Here is a 16,493-nt window from a genome sequence, read left to right as displayed (position 1 = left end):
TGTGTGTGTGTGTGTGTGTGTGTGTGTGTGTGTGGCTCCGGGTTTCTGACGCCCACCACGGTTCATTTGTGTTTCTACAGAGTCAACTGGAACCAAGTGTCAACACAGCAGCAGAGATAACTGTTGGTTTATTGACTCTTTATTTTACTTATAAAAGCAATGATTGCAAACAGTTTTGATACCATTTGACATGCACTGGTGTTTATTTATTTTTTTATTTTTTTTTAAAGCAGCCAACCAAGTTTATTCAAGCATGACACAAAATGACAGTTTAAAAAAACCAACAATGAAACAGTGTTATCTGAGCAGATGTAGGAACAGGGCAGTGTTGACTTTTCGTTGTTTGGAGAAGCAGGACTCTAGCCAGTCCTTCTGCACAGGGACAACCTGGGTGTACTGACGCACCAGATCCTGGAGCTCCTGTTCACACAAACCATACAGTAACATTTACACAAATACTGCTGTACAGGGCTGTTCCTCCATGCTTTTCCTTATCCTCTGCTTCTGCTTCCTCTTTGGATAAAGGTCTTTAACGTTTTTTTTGGCAGCATGTTCTATCACAGATCTTAATTTCCTTCTACAAAAAATAGTGCAAGTCAGAGGTCTAACTATGAGTGAACCTCAGCAAGTTACCAACCTGTGAGTGAATGCTGTTCTCCACCTCTGCAACTATGTGGGTGACCTCCGGACTCATGATCTCCTCCTCATCTCCATCATAAGTGCACTGCAGCTAAGGAGCGCTGACATTTTTGACATCATAATGTAATCATAACTTCTCTGTATTTTGCTGTAGTGTTTTGTGTGACATAAACTGTATACCATGAATTATCTCACAAGTGATAATTCTAGTTTAATTTGACAATATTGTTTAGAAGACGTCCAGTCTGAAAGGATATGTGATAAGGTAGCGGGCCAGCCTCTTCCTCTCTGATGCAGGCAGGTTGTAGAAAAACACACGCACTCCCCTCATGAAATCGGGGAGCTCGGCGGGGCTGTGGCTCTGGCTCTGGAGAGGAGCCGGGGGGCCAGGGCTTTCTGCTTCCGTCTCCTCAGCCAGCCTCCTGGGGTTATGCAACAGTGGTTTGGGGGAGGATGTTGACGTTAAGGTCGCAGAGGTGGATGTCTGAGGTGGAGCTGTGTTCTTTGCTGCTCTGTTGTGATAGTATCTGTCAGTCAAGTTAAGGGAAAACCATTCAGATAGAGACATTCTGAGAAATATTACATATTATATTACATATGATCTGTTGAAAAACTTTGAAAGATACATGAATGTGGGGATGCCTCTGGAAGCCAAGTGTTTTCTGATGAGCCTCTCTGTGCCGTACCAGTTGAAACCTCTGGTGGAGTGGCCGATGCGAGGAAGATGTACACTCGCTTTGTGGGAAGAAGATAATTCAGTGAGGGTTAGCATGCTAGTGTCACTAGTGTTAAGAAAAGTTTTAAGTTTATATCATATTAACATTAAACTGCAAGGTAAACAAAGACAAGTGACTTTAGGTTCAGGTGTTCACCTCTTGTGTAGAATAAACTGAGGGAGATCAAATTCCTCTCATAATTGTCCTCCACTAATTGTGTATACAATGTTCGCACACACAGTGACACCAGTGAGATAACACTCTGCATATCTGGTCAGTCAAGTCTAACAATAAGACACCGCTATCATCATGCTCCTCCTTTTGTCCGTCCTCACAGAGGCTTAACTATCAGCATGTGTTTTTGCACGTGAGATGCTCATTTTAGCACGATGACTTGACTCTAAACATATCTTGATTTTGCAAATTCCATATTAACAGATGAGCTGAAAAAGATGTCATACTTTTGGTTAAATGACTGTACCCTTTTTTCTTTTGGCTGCAGTGTAAATCTTCTTCAGAGCTTCGTCCAGAGCAGTTAGAAGGATCCCAGACAAGTTGTTTGCTTTGTCTCTTTGCTGTGCCACGATTAGGGCTAACTGAGGTGACAGGAAGGAGATGGAGACAGCATAAGACATTATCTTATCACTGTCACAGTTTTATCAGTTGCCACGCTGCCACATCTTCACAATTCTGTCACGACACTTAAACCCAAACCCTGTGTGTCACACTTTTGATCACTACTGATGCAAAATCAAGCACGTATCATGGAACAAGCATGCAATTCCAGGCAGCAGAGTTCTGAGTTTCTTTGGTTTCATTTAATCAGAACTTACTTGATCCTGGCCGTCTAATCTGGACTGTTTGTCATCGATGGGGAAGAGCAGCACATTTCCAAGGTCCAAATCTGAAATCATTGATATGTTCACACTTGAAATTGAAAACTTATTTTCATTTATGTCAGAATCAGAATCAGCTTTAATGGCCAAGTAAGTGTGAACACAAACAAGAGATTTGACTCCAGGTTTTTTTTTGCCCTCTAAGTACATACACAGAAATAGAGATAGGCTGAAAACAAGGACAACAAAGCTGAACAAGTTAAACATTAACATTTGACTACTACTTACAGATATGAGTTTGTATATATACATATACACTAACCTTCATCCTGGACTTTACATCTGCCCATTGCATATACTATATATTCTTTGCAAATTTTGCACCCAACCTATTCAGCCTTTTTCTTATTCTTATCTTTTCTTATGCAAAGTTACTTTGTATTTATATATTTGTTGTTCTGTATTTATTGTTTATTTCATATTAATGTTTAATATGTTTGTTTGTTTATGTATGCACCTTTCACCAAGGCAAATTCCACATACTAAGTGTACTTATTGTGGCAATAAAACCTTTTCTGATTCTGATTCTGATACACATGCATATGCATACACACATACTAACATACAAAAACAATTGTAGACAAACGGCTAATAATTTATAATTTACTGAAAGGTGGATGCTTGGTGTTACAGGGTTACTGTACATGGATGGGACTGGTGTTATGTGTTCTTCATTATGTCAACCAGACATTACAGATAAAGAGGTTTAATTTCTTTTTAACTTTCTTTGTAATCATGGCTAATCTTACCTTTCATCTTGCCGGCCAACTCATACTTCTTTCGTGGTTCATCCGATCGCAGCTCTAGAGCTGTAAACAGGCCTCCCCTGCCCCACCGGCCTGAGTCATCTATACACAAATCATCACTTTGAGAAATACAAGAGCTCAGCTATCTCTTTATCAGTCTATCATACAAAGTGGCGTGTTGCTATGGTAACGATGAGGTAATACAAGTTTCATACCAACACAGTGGACGATGATAGCGTCTGCCTGAGCGGCGTGAGGATGAGTAACGTCCCCGAGAACATAGTGGATGGCCATGCTGTCAGAGTCTGTGGAGCGTACGCTGTTGTCATCCTCCTCCTCCTCCTCCTCCTCCTCCTCCTCCTTTTCTTCTTCTCCTCCTCCTCCTCCTTCACTGTCCACAGACGGCAGGCACAGTGATCTGTAGCCGCACGACTCCCACCACGCCATTCTGCATGAGAAGAAAACACACCAAATTAAAAAGAGAAACTGTTTGTGTTAAAGTGTCTGAGCCCAGTGGGTGAAGTCAATGGGAGTGAAAGAAAAATACACATATTGACAAATCTTTACTTTTTCTTGTATTTCTGCTCTTGTTGCTTCTTCTTCAGGTCCTCCTGAATTTTGGCTCTCTTGGCTGAAGCCTCCTCCTTTCTCTGGCGCCTCAGCTCCAGCTCAGCCTCAGTAAGAGGTTTCCTCTTCCTCGTCGGCATCCCAAGAGCTACCGACAGTGAAAGCTGGGAGCACGCAGAAAAAAATCACACCGTTAGTCAAATATATATAGTCACCATCATTTTGTATAGTTCAGCATTCCCAGATATCTGACCACTCCTGCACAGCACGCGCCTCTGGATTGTTTAATATGGTGTGAATAATGTTCAATGTATTTGCCCATTGGGTGCAGTTTTTCCTGCATAGAGGAATTGCTGGTGCCACCCCAAAAATATCTCTTAATGTGTTTAGAGTATTTTACCAAACAACTGTTGAACAAGCAGAACATAAACTTGAATATGAGAGCTAATCTCAGTTTTATCTCTAGAGTCAGGCTGTACCAGACTCTGCCGGTGATTTATTGAAATAAGTTTTGTTAATTGGGGTTTTATTTACAATTATAAAATACAAATCGAGTTTGGTATGGTTGCTGACATTCTTCTCAATTCAATTCTTCTGTGGACACACTTTGGTTTGATTTTCACCCGTCAGTTTCTGTGACTTTAGTTTTCTTCTTTAACTAGGACATGATGCATGGCCATGAATTAGTGAGGTGAAAACGTAATCTGTCAAAGGAAATACAATCTGTTGATGTTTGGTACAAACCTAAATTATAAACAGTATGTTCTCATGAAAAATGACTGCAGTGAAAAGCGTAGAATTTAACCAAAAGTTAAATATCTCTTGTGTGCACATTTATGTTCAGGGACCATTAGCTACAGAAAGCTTTAAAGAGCTCCCTGAAGAGAAAAAGACTACATTTGTTATGTGATTTAGGGGAAATTGAAGATAAAGTCCATCTTATGCTTTATTGTTCATTATATGATCATTTAACATTGATCATCATTTCACACTTTCCAGTAAAATGTCCTTTATTTCGGAAGACAAAGTTCTTTGTTTGCATAGTAATATTATATGTGGGCTGGGTACATTAACACACCTGAACAAACCAATGTATTAATGTGTGTGTACCAAGACAACCAAACTACTGGTATGAATGTGACCTTATTCAGTGGTTTTTACGTCAACCATCATGCCCTAAATAAAGGCTGTTTACCAGACCTAGTGCTATAACTAGGGTCTAGTTTGGTGATGAAAAGTGAAAGATAATCATCTACACAAAGGTCTATATTATTCAAATGTTAGAAGTTTAACAAAGTAGGAAGGCTGAGATCAGTGAGATGAAGTCCTTTAAAAATGTGAATAAACAAAATAGTGTCCTACATGCAATATAATATAATATTGTGCGCATACTGCATACACACTTTTCGGCAAGATGTCCATCCCCTTCCTCTTCCTTTGTGTTGGCGTTCTAACCTCCGGTGGATTTGTGAGGACTATGGTTAACTGCTCCTCAGATCTCTGCAGGGTAAATCCATACAGCTAGCTAGACTATCTGTCCAATTGGAGTTTTCTGTTCCACAAATAAAACTACTTCTAAACGTCCACATGTTCCACCAAAACAAGTTCCTTCCTGAGGCTATTTTGCAGAGGCACCGTGGCTCCGTGCAGTGCTTAGCGTTGCCCAAGACAATTGTGATTGGTTTAAAGTAGGGCTGTCCTCGACTAAAGAAATTCTTAGTCGACTAACACTTATACAATTTTATCAACTAATCGATTAGTTGATTTAATTGACAGAGTTGTGCACTTTGAGAAGTGGTTAAGACTAGAAAAGCACAATATAAATGTAGTTAATTAACCATCTGTAAAACTGAGTTTCTCCACAATTAATCTTGCAAAAGCACCACTTTAAATCTTGTGTTTACCATAAATGTGCTTATAAGTTTCTTGGAAATGAGTAATTAAGCATGAATAAGCATAAAAAATGACTAATCGACTAAAGAAATCTTAGTCGACTAAGACCAAAACGACCGATTAGTCGACTAATCGACTAAGAGGTGGCAGCCCTAGTTTAAAGACATGCCAATAAACCAGAGCACATTTTTCTCCTATCTAGGAATGCTGTATGGACTAGCCAGACCCTCCTCCGCAGGGCTGTGAGAGAAGGTCTGGCAATGCGAGACTACAGCAAATCCAACCAGAACCTACCATGTCAAGGGCGGCCACTTGCCCCACAGTATGTGCACCCTGGCGTTTAACCACTACGTTCAATGTTGTCAAATTTGAAAAAAATAATGTTCCCATTAGTTGCGAGTGAAGAAGACTGTTTCTTACTCCAGCTTTGTGTCGCTGAGCTCGTCCCTCTCCTGTAGCTCTCTGATACTCGGCCAGCTGCTCCTCCAGCAAACGCTCAAAGCTCATCTGGTCTTCAGAGCTGGGGTCCTTACTATAGTCTTTTCCCTCAAAGTAGTACATGTGGTCTAAAAGATGGGACAGCATGATAGTGAGTGTTATTATGTATCACAAGCAGAGTAAGTTCTGCTCATACTTGGAAATATGAACCCACTAGATGAAAAACCAAAAGTAAAAGTGAGATGTTTACATGCCAGAACAACCGGTTTAACAACAGAGCAAGTTGTGAAATCAATATTGCGTGTCAACCTCAAACCAGGTTAAATACTCAGAATATTCATGCACACGTCATGAACAAAGCGATTTAAAAAATGAAACATACTCTGCCCATCAGATTCAGAGCCGTTCTTCTTCTTCTCCTCCTCCTCCTCCTCCTCCTCCTCCTTTTCTCTGAGCGAGGTGAAGTCTTCATCCACCCACTGACCCTGACGTGATGAACCGAGGATCTTCTCCAGTTTCACATCCTGTACAGAGCTCTCCTCCGATGACAAAAGCTTATCTACCCCAAATTTCAAAATCTCACTAAGCTGTAGGGGACAGGAAACATGATTGGGGACTAGTATTAGTGAGAACAAAGACAACTGGAGGGGTTTTGCATAAAAAAACAGGAACTGGGGACTGCAGGATTTAAAGAATATAGATGATGGTTTTGTGTTTTTGTGATAGAGTTCAAAGTTCACAAACCTGCAGTCCTGCAGCAGCTGACTGAGCTTGGTCCAGCAAAGAGAAGCGTCCTTCTTCAATAACAGTGTTGGTGAGGTGCAACTTGGATACAGCACGAGAGTACATTATTTCCTCCACAGTGTCTCTTGCCAGAAGGCGGATCACTTTCACAGGCCTGTAATAAGTCACAGTCAATCAACAGTTAAAGGGGTTCTCCAGCAATTTACTATTGCCATCCGTTAAGTTGGGGGATTTGTGAGCGATAGATTTGAAAAAAAAAATGGCTGATATCAATGCAGCAGAGGCTGAGTTTTAGTCCCCATTATAGAGTATGGGTCAGGACATTATATAGACTGAGTAGGGACCACCACCACCCCGATGAGTAAACTAACCTTTAAATGTCAAATCGACAAAGTTGAAAATGATAAACATCTGTGGGTGTGAAGTCAGAAAGAAGGGATTTTACCAGATCTATGTAGTCCGCTGCTCATCTCTAATTAAGTGAGCTGTCAGCGGCCGAGTTGCATTGTGGGTAATGTAGGCGCGATGACTTAATGTGTCGAATAAAAACGTTGATTTTTCTGGTTCTGCAGCATCGATTTTGATACGATGCTTTTTTTTAACTGTCCATCGTGAGTCTGACAATTTTATAGGAGGGTGACGCTACATCAGTGGAGTACATTTTTAAGCCTTACTACAGATAACCTTAATGACATCATCAGGGTTATTTACTTAGACTTCAGAAAGCTCCTCCAGAGCTACAGAGGATTATACAGGCTGAGTAGGACCCCCCCGCACCACCCCATGATGAGTAAACTAACCTTTATGAATCGTAGCATGTCCATTTAACAAATAGTTCTTAGTACAGCTAATCAAAGCAGAACACAGCAATATAGCATGCTTGGAAAACATTTTCAGAATTGTCACCTGCTCTGACCAATCCGATGGCAGCGTGCTGCAGCCTGCAGGTCATTTTGAGGGTTGAAGTCACTGTCCATAAAAATGACAGTGTCAGCAGCTGTGAGATTCAGGCCCACTCCACCTGCAAAGACAGCTTGTTAGGAAGCCAAAGCCCACAATGTCCCCAAACAGTGCACACTTATCATTTACATTCTCACTTCAAGAATGATACACACAACGTGACAAGCTGTGTCAGGAAATTAGGTTTCTCTCCCCTCCTTCACACTGTGCATATAAAATGGTGAGAGAAGGCGCTGGCCTTATTTACACCAGTGTGTCATCCTGCCGCAGCTCTTATCTCGAGTAATCAGTACCCTTTCCTCTCTCAGCTAGTTCTATGAACCTGGCCGTAGATTTATTCACTTCAGTCACTGCTGCCACAATGTTGTTTGGAGAAACCCCTTTAAAGATTACATATTACATATACCATACTTACAAATCAATGTCGCAATTGGAAAATATGTCAAGCTGCCTCATCAGTGTCTTTAAGCAATTTGTATAAACTAAGAGGCTGCAAAATTAAATGGTTTGTAACGTATAGGACAACTGAACATGGTTCAATTCAACAGAAAAATAACAAACAATAATGCAAATAGTTAAAAAAAAAAAGCAAATCCTACTCTACTTCCAATATTATGCATCCCTTATACATTAAAAAAGCACAGTATGAACATTATTGATATCTGATAAGGTTCAGTTTACTCCTACACATCACGAGAAGACAATTTCCTTTCCTGTTCCTAGTTTAGGGTTTCAGTCACCTGCTTTAGTGCTGAGTAGAAAGACAAAGATATGTTTGCTGCTGAAGTTCTTCACTGCTAGATTTCTTTCTTCCCCTCGGACGGACCCATCCAGACGTTCATAGCTATAACCTGAAGAAAAAAGCTCTATTTAGCATTTATTTGTGGAGACAAATAAAAAATATACTGTTGGATTTGGGCCGTTAGTGCAGATAGTTGTCTCTGTGAGCTTAGAAACATAATTAAAAATCACTGAAACGTCAGACGGTTAAATGTGTGATTTTCAAGGCCGAGGTATTCTCCTGTTCACCTCTGTTTACCTCTGTACTCCATGTAATCCTGAAGGATGTCCAGCATCCTCGTCATCTGAGAGAACAGCAGGATCCGATGGCCCCTTCACCAACAGACATGAAAAAAGATGCAGAGTAAGAAATGTCTTAAAATATGACAGCAAGAACAATTAACTGCTCCAAGTGATCAGTACATTGTGTCAGCATCTAGTTCATGTGGTGTGGCAGTCAGACTGAGCCTTAACTTTATTTTATTTATAGTAGGACTGCACCATATGAGTAAAATATGCAATTTGCAATAATGTTGTTGAATATCGCGATAACAATAGTACTCACGATACATAAACAAAAATAAAAATGTACTCAGTTCTGCATTTCTGCTGCTTTCAGTATTCTGCAAAAATTCAACAAATTGCTTGTTGAATTTAAAACAAATAAAAGGAAATCATTTCCAACTTTCTTTTATGGACAAATTGAACATTATATTAATTTAGAAAAGGCACCACTAAAAAAAAAAGAATGACATGACGTTACATTTTAAAGTGCAGTTTTCTACTGATATTTTCTGTCAAATAACACAAAATAATTAGTTTTATGTCTATCGCGATATGTTGCAGCCTTTTTGCTATGTGTAATTTGCGCCAGTTGATAATGCGATGACAATAAAAAAAACGATATATTGTGTAGCCCTAATTCATAGTATCAAATCACAACAGGAGTTATCTAAGGCCACTTTACAGATAGAGCTAGAGATAGACCACACTCTATGATTTACAAAGAGCCAACAGTTTCCCTCCCAAGAGCAAGCATTTGGTGCGACTGGCGAGGAAAAACTTTCTTTTTACTGCAGAAACCTCAGACAGATCCTGACTTTTGGTGGGTGGCCATCTGCCGCTGCCGGTTGGGACAAAAAGACACTGATACAGATATGGAGAAATATGATTCATAATAATTATAGACGTTGGTATGAGTAGCAATTATAGTACCAATAAAGATAATTAGAGAAGAACTATAATAAATAATAGTAGTAGCAGTGGTAACTGCCAGCAGGTGGAGCCCAATACCAAGTAGATGTGACTAACCCTTTGTGAAGGTAAGTCAGCATGCTGTCCAAAAGGCAAAGTTTCCCGCTGGCTTCAACCAGATGCTCCCCCATCTCAAAAGGCTCTGGTTCCACACCTGCCCAGGAAATTGGGGGAAACCGCTGAAGTGTAACATATGCTTAAATATCCTATTTGGAATTACTAAGATCAGTGTTGTTCAGCTTTTAATTATTATTATTATTATTGAGCACATCTCACCATCAAACATGTATGGGTGGTCAACACACTTCCTCAGTTGCATCAAGATGTTCAGCAGCCGGTTCTTGTTGCCCTGTTCATTTCCAAAAGCCTCTGAAAACAGAAATTTATGAGAGGTGAGCTTATGATGATTTATGATGATTTATGCCCCTAAAATCAGCATTTTGCTAAGGTGTTCGATGGTACACCACAGTAGAGTCTAGAGCTGGATCCAAATATTCAAATATCCGTTTGATGAGTATTTTCAATTTTGGGAGTTGAATATTCTTTTCTTTTTTTAAATGTGCGTGCAGGGTGAAATTCACTGTGGTGTTTTGTTGGGCTTAATCTGCTTGCTAAATGTCCGCTAGCTGCTTGCTGATTTATGCAGCGCTACGTCATCCATCTCAGCCAAGAACTGAGAAATGTTGAGTTACAAGCGAGCAGTAGGCCTGCACGATTCAGGGGAAAATATGAATCACGATTTTTTAGCTAAGAATTGATATCACGATTCTCTGCCATGATTTTCTTCTCACGAAGTATAATGTTTATTGTACACATGAACCATGACAAAACAAAACAAATTGGCAGCACCAAACATAGATTTTTTTTGGCACCTATAGCACTTTAAAAAAAAGCTGCCTTCAAGTGTGCCCAGAAATCTTGCTTTCCCCTGCCACTGCCACCGAAGCTTTGAATATTCGCTGTTGAAAAGCAGCGAAGCTTCGAAGCTCAAAAAATCGTATTCGTTTTTTTTAAAAGAACTCAAATAACGATAGCACTATCTGCCTCAAAAATCCAGTATTGGTCAGGCGGTACACCACAGTGCAGAAGACTCACCCAGATCCTTCATCAGAATGGCTTTGTAGTATTTCTTCTGCAGGGCCGACATGCCATGGTACACCAGCAGCTCCGTCTTCTTCGGCAGATCTACAGCCACTTCTGACTTGACTCTACGAAGCAGGAAGGGCTCCAGGACACTTTGCAGCTCAGCAGCTGGAAACAGAAGCACATTATGGCAGTTTGAATTTAATGAGCAATTACCAGTGTTCTTCATGTACTTTTTTTTTTGCTAAACAGACCTTTTTTGCTAAACAGACCTTTTGCACAGAAAGTACAGTCATCAAACACATCCCAATGGATGTAACTTATCTTTTCCAACACTTGTTTTGAAAGATGAGTTGCTGGAAAAGGAGGCATGTTTGGATACATGATTTCAGTAACAAAGACAGTAACGAAAATGATGTCCGCCATACCAAGAGCAGGTTGACTTTGTACATTGGCGTAAGAGTTGGCAAAGCTGTCTGTCTCATCAGCTGTAAAGATGCTGGGCTGTATGAAACTCAGCAGAGAGTGGAGCTCCTGCAGGTTGTTCTGGATGGGGGTCCCTGTCAGAAGAACTCTAAAACCAACTGAAAACTACACAAGAAATAAACAGGGAAGAGTAAAAAAATTAAACAATGGGAAAGACAAAGAAACAAATACTTGACAGCCCAAACCAGGTGCAAATCAGTACCTCTGTCAAGGCTTTGTACAATAGTGAATTCTGATTCTTCAGTCTGTGAGCTTCGTCTACCACAAGAACCTTCCACTTCCACCTGAGGAGCAGAGTGAGCAAATACTGATGAGCGAGTACAGATTACATGGAAACAGGGAATTATTGCATGAAAATGATATGATGAGATCCATTTTTAGCAAGCAAATCACTTTGAATATTGTGCAAATTTATAAAATCTACCATTTACTAGTCTCGCATTGCCAGGGTCTTGCTAGTCCACACAGCATTCCGGGGTGGGAGAAAAATGTGCTCTGGTTTTTTGGCATTTCTTTAAACCAATCACAATCGTTTTGGGCGGTGCTAAGCACCGAGCGGAGCGATGGTGCCTCTGCAAAATAGCCTCAGGAAGTAACTTTTTTTGGTGGAACATGTGTACGTTCAAAAGTAGTTTTAGTGGTGGAACAGAAACCTAAGATTGGACAGATAGTCTAGCTAGCTGTCTGGATTTACCCTGCAGAGATCTGAGGAGCAGTTAACCATAGTCCTCACAAATCCACCGGAGGTTAGAACACTAACACAGAGACAGAGGAAGGGGACGGGACATCCAAAAACGGACATCCAAAAAGAGTTACATCCGGCAAAATTTCCTTCAGAACATGAGCAATCCTGGAAGTGGAACGTCATGGATATAGACTAACTATTTACTTACACACAAATACCAAATGTCAGAAAAAAAAAGTACCCGGCGGATGCTGTGTGTATACAGGCATTATTTCATTCAAATGTCAATGAATTGCTTGGTTCTTCACTGGTAATGTCCTTTTAGGTAACAGAACCAAACCTTATTTCTACTATATATGCCAAAAGATCCAATTAAAGTTTCTGATATTTTTGTAATTCGGAACATACTCACCGTTTCAAGAATGAAGCATCTTTGAGACACAGCTGTAAATAAAGGATTAAAAAAAATCATGTCAGTTTCAGCACAGATGAAACTTTAGGTCATTTTCTTCTCTTTTTCTTCAAAATAGCCACAGACCTCATATGTAGTGAGCAGAAGATGGAAGTCCTGTGTGTCTGTTTCCTTCTGAAGCTCAGCCCGTCTCTCTTTGTCTCCCTTATAACACAGCACAGTCAGAGACGGAGCGAAGCTGTAACCAAGTAAAACACGAGTTTAGAACAAGTTTAGATACGTAGTTTACAGCCTGTGGTGGTTGGTGCTATGAGTAGACTATCAATTTGTGGATATAGATTCATATAAGAATGTGATTATACCATTCCAACTCCTTTCTCCAGTTCTCCATGACAGAGAGTGGGCTCAGCACCAAAAACGGACCTGTCTTCCCGAGAGCTCCTGACATGTACACCAGCAGAGAGATCGTCTAAAGGGACAAGTTATGAATACAATTATATCAATAAGCAGGCCTGACACATTTTAACACAGCAGTTAACAGTGCCCATGTCATTATTATAGTAAAAAAATGTCCATCACAATTATCACAATTTGTTAAAGCCAAAAGTGATGTCATCATATTGCTTGTGTTGTCCAATTTATACACTCCAAAACCTAAAAATATTACCTTTACTAACATATAAGACAATAAAAGCAGCAAATTCTCATAACTGTAGAGCTGGAACTAGGGAGTTGGCTTGACATTTTATTTAAATGATATAATGGTTATCAAAATAGTTGACTAATAATTTAAACTACTAATTTCAGCTCCTAAAACAAAGTAATTGTTAACAGGTACTAAAAACCTTTTTCACAGAGCCCCTTTTGACATCACATCACATGTCACAGTAGGAAACGCACAGGCGTGATTAATAAAATGAATGATGGCTCAATTCCATTTAGCTTGTTCAGTTTCAGGGTCCTGGTATTGTGCATGCTGGCTCACGGTCACATTGTTATGGGTTACTAGAACAAACCATTGTGAATGTTATGAGGGACCCCTGTTCTGAGACATTTGCATCTGTTCAGTAACACTAAACTGAAGAAAGCTGCTAAAAAAAATAGACATGCTAGGAGGTATTGCAAGGAAATAAACAAATACCTGTATCTGTATCATCAGCCATTATGACCACTGAAATGATCAGATATTCATATGTGCTGGGAAACAAAGTCAGTCGTTATTTGTTATAATAGGGGAAACTGGTGGATCTCAGTGGTGTAGTCTATGTGATACGCAGGTATACGCCGTATATACCCACTAAGAAAGCTCCAGGATTTCCATATACCCACTTAAGAATGCACAGTAACACACAACAACATACTTTCCACTATATTATTGATATATTTTGAATTGCCATCTGTGTTTTTCTTCTTCGCATAGGCTAAATAAAAGTATTTCCAAAGTAATTTGGTGCATAAAAGCGTATCCAAATACAGGAAATAAAGTTGTGGCTCAAAACTTCCCTGGGGGAGGACACCCAGACCCCCCACTATGGTATGCCCCCCCCCCCCAAAGGCAGACTCTGGCCAATATACAGTACAATATACCCACTTTACATTTTACATTACTTTACATTAGACCAGACCACTGGTGGATCTCATACCTGACAGGTTTTCCCCAGACCCATTTCGTCTCCTAAAATGCATCCCTGCTGGTTCTTCAGGCACTGAGTTAACCACTGCACACCATCCAGCTGGTAAGGTCTCAGCTGTATCCCTGAATGAGGAGACAACAAACAAATGATGGTAACGGTAGGTCAAGTACCTCGAAGAACTATCTGAATGATTAGTCTGAAAGCACAAAACAAAGACGACTGCTAAACTAGCTTAAACACAGTCTAAACATGTAGCTAGCTTGCCAACCTTATCCTACTAATTGAATGAAGACAACTCAACGTTAATGAATTCATTAATTAACTTTACGTTACTTAACAAGCCTCCGTACCTCTCAAACCCCACTTCTGCAAGTCACTCTGAGCCACAGCAGACTTATTTTTCTCTGCTACGCTGTTTTTTATCTTTAACAAAATGTCTGTCATGTTTCCAGACCGACAGGGATAACACAACTCAACTTTCTTTAGTGCAAATATGTAGCATGGACTGTATTCAATAGACATGTACAGACAAGTTGAGTCCTCAGTGTTGTTGTAAAGTCAACAGTCCAACTAGCTACACTTCCTGTTTTGGTCACGTGAGGCTGGGGAAAAGGCGCGCCGCACTCACAATGTACAGAGCCACGCGCCTTTTACTGACAGTATAAAAATATGATGTAGGCGCAATATTTAAACAAAAATGCATTCACACAGATGAACTTCCCATGCATTTGCATTATTTTCAATATATTTGTTACTGTTAGATTATAGAAGTTCCATCACCATAGGTTAGGCCCAGTGGTAGAGTTAAAGTTAAAGTCCTAAGCTGAAAACTGATTTATATAGGCTATACTGATATGTATCATATTTTAGAAGCTAATTATTCAATATGTCAATTATTCATATTATATCTCATAGCCTATTTTAACATTCAGAGAAGGCTAATCACATTTATGAAGTGGAGAGTAGGATTATTTTCCTCTGAATTGTAGTGCAGTAAAAAGTAGCATATAATGGAAAAACTATTAAGTGGAATGTGGAAATTCTACTGGAATAAATACTGTATACTACAGTTTTCACCTCTTCTTATATATGAATATGTTTGACTTTTTTTTCTTCAAATTCAACTCTACACTGTATCACAAATAAATTAATCTTATCATCTGGGCTAAAAGGATGCAGCTTCAGATAGGCTACAATGTTAACCAGAACCAGATTATATATATTTATGCACAGGTATTGCTCTATCAAATAGAAAATAAAAGGTTTGACATGAGAAATTATTCATGTGCACTGGACGTTTAACCCTTGTGTTGTCCTTCCGTCGACCATGATTGTTGTCCTTCTGGGTCAAAATTGAAAATGAACTTTTTTTTGCGGGTTTTTTGTTACTTTTTTTAACGATTTTTTTTATTCATGGTCAATAAACCTAATTGATATGACATTATACCTAATCTTTTTGTTTAAAAAAAAGAAATTATGACTTATTTTGACTAATAGTCAAGATCAGAGCATGTTGAGTAGATCACAGAGTGGTTTGGGCAATTTGGTTGAAAGAGAAACAAGGGTTAATAGAAAATATGGACCTGTTCTTGCTGACTATTATTTGAAAGTAGAATCACACCTTAACCTCTTTAGCTTTTCAATTTTAAGGAGAACGTCCCTTTCATTCTTCTCCTTTTCAAAAGCTAACCACACAATGTATGCATTGTTACATAACACAAGTATTCACTGATACTGTAGATGTCATCATATCCATTTTATAGTAGTAAAGACAAATGTCCCTTTGTTTATATGCATACAGAGTACGTTTTTGTTCCAGGTAAATTGTTAGATTTAAAAAAAAATAACAGCTATATCTGGTGATTAAACCAATGTCAAACATAGGTGTAAAACAGCTAACCTCAATTTGCAAACATGAACTGTAAAAGTGTTTTTCAGTATCCGATAATAAAAATAAAAAGAGGTTTTGCACATTCAATCTTTAACACACTGTCATCAAGCCTTCATCTATACATACACTGTGTAAACATAAGGTTTGGCTAATATAAATAAACAGTTTAATCTCCTACCCCATAAGAACATTCTAAATAAGTTTAGATCTTTGATAATTAACTGTTACTAAAATCCATTAAATCATATATTGGCCACAGTCTCTATAAGGTGTTTCACTGCGCAAGACTGGGAAAGTTTATACAACACATTTCAACAAGGCAATTCAAAGTGCTTTGCATAATACATCAAATACAGAATAGAAAAATAGAAACAAGCAAAAATAGAATAAGACAGGCATAATAGAAGAATCAAAGTTAACAGTGCAGTGTAAAAAAATTAGTAGGCTAATTATGTGATTTAATAAAAAGCTAGGGCAGGTACCAAACTTTGATACTTTAAGGCCGACCAAATTGCCTCCAAAGTATTGAGTATCGAAAAATGCCTCGTTATTCAATACCAAATTTTAATACCTAAGGAGTAGATCTCATAATAATAATACAATTTATTTGAAGGCGCCTTTCTCGGCACTCAAGGACACTGCACAGGGATACAAAAGACATTAAAAGCA

At 39.1% G+C, this 16,493-nt stretch overlaps 1 protein-coding gene across 1 annotated transcript; it reads right to left on the bottom strand.

Moving 5' to 3' along the window:
* Window positions 1–121: 121 nt before the first annotated feature.
* On the bottom strand, window positions 122–14,540 carry chd1l (chromodomain helicase DNA binding protein 1-like). Its single transcript, XM_028588069.1, has 25 exons — window positions 14,284–14,540; window positions 13,943–14,055; window positions 12,662–12,768; window positions 12,426–12,537; window positions 12,300–12,331; window positions 11,405–11,486; window positions 11,145–11,307; window positions 10,729–10,884; window positions 9,910–10,002; window positions 9,691–9,787; window positions 8,639–8,712; window positions 8,340–8,450; window positions 7,546–7,660; window positions 6,640–6,793; window positions 6,278–6,482; window positions 5,878–6,023; window positions 3,565–3,728; window positions 3,213–3,445; window positions 3,001–3,099; window positions 2,189–2,259; window positions 1,837–1,951; window positions 1,266–1,374; window positions 897–1,166; window positions 638–719; window positions 122–420 (listed from the first exon to the last, which is right to left on the bottom strand). Exons 1-25 carry the CDS (start codon window positions 14,453–14,455, stop codon window positions 298–300), a joined length of 3,198 nt encoding a protein of 1,065 aa, XP_028443870.1. The 5' UTR covers window positions 14,456–14,540; the 3' UTR covers window positions 122–297.
* Between the last annotated feature and the right edge of the window lie 1,953 nt (window positions 14,541–16,493).

Source organism: Perca flavescens, chromosome 9 (assembly GCF_004354835.1).
Source record: "Perca flavescens isolate YP-PL-M2 chromosome 9, PFLA_1.0, whole genome shotgun sequence".
Lineage (NCBI taxonomy): Eukaryota > Metazoa > Chordata > Actinopteri > Perciformes > Percidae > Perca > Perca flavescens.
Note: the sequence above shows the minus strand (reverse complement) of the source record. Positions and strands in the feature narration are given on the sequence as shown.

Bases quoted from the DNA above. Each gene is read 5' to 3' on its own strand.
- chd1l (XM_028588069.1), bottom strand. From the start codon at position 14,455: ATGTCTATTGAATACAGTCCATGCTACATATTTGCACTAAAGAAAGTT. The intron at 12,538-12,661 runs GTATAATCACAT...ACTTGGTTACAG, and splicing joins TGGAGAAAGGAGTTGGAATG to CTTCGCTCCGTCTCTGACTG. The intron at 3,729-5,877 runs GTAAGAAACAGT...GCGTGCTCCCAG, and splicing joins CTCAGCGACACAAAGCTGGA to CTTTCACTGTCGGTAGCTCT.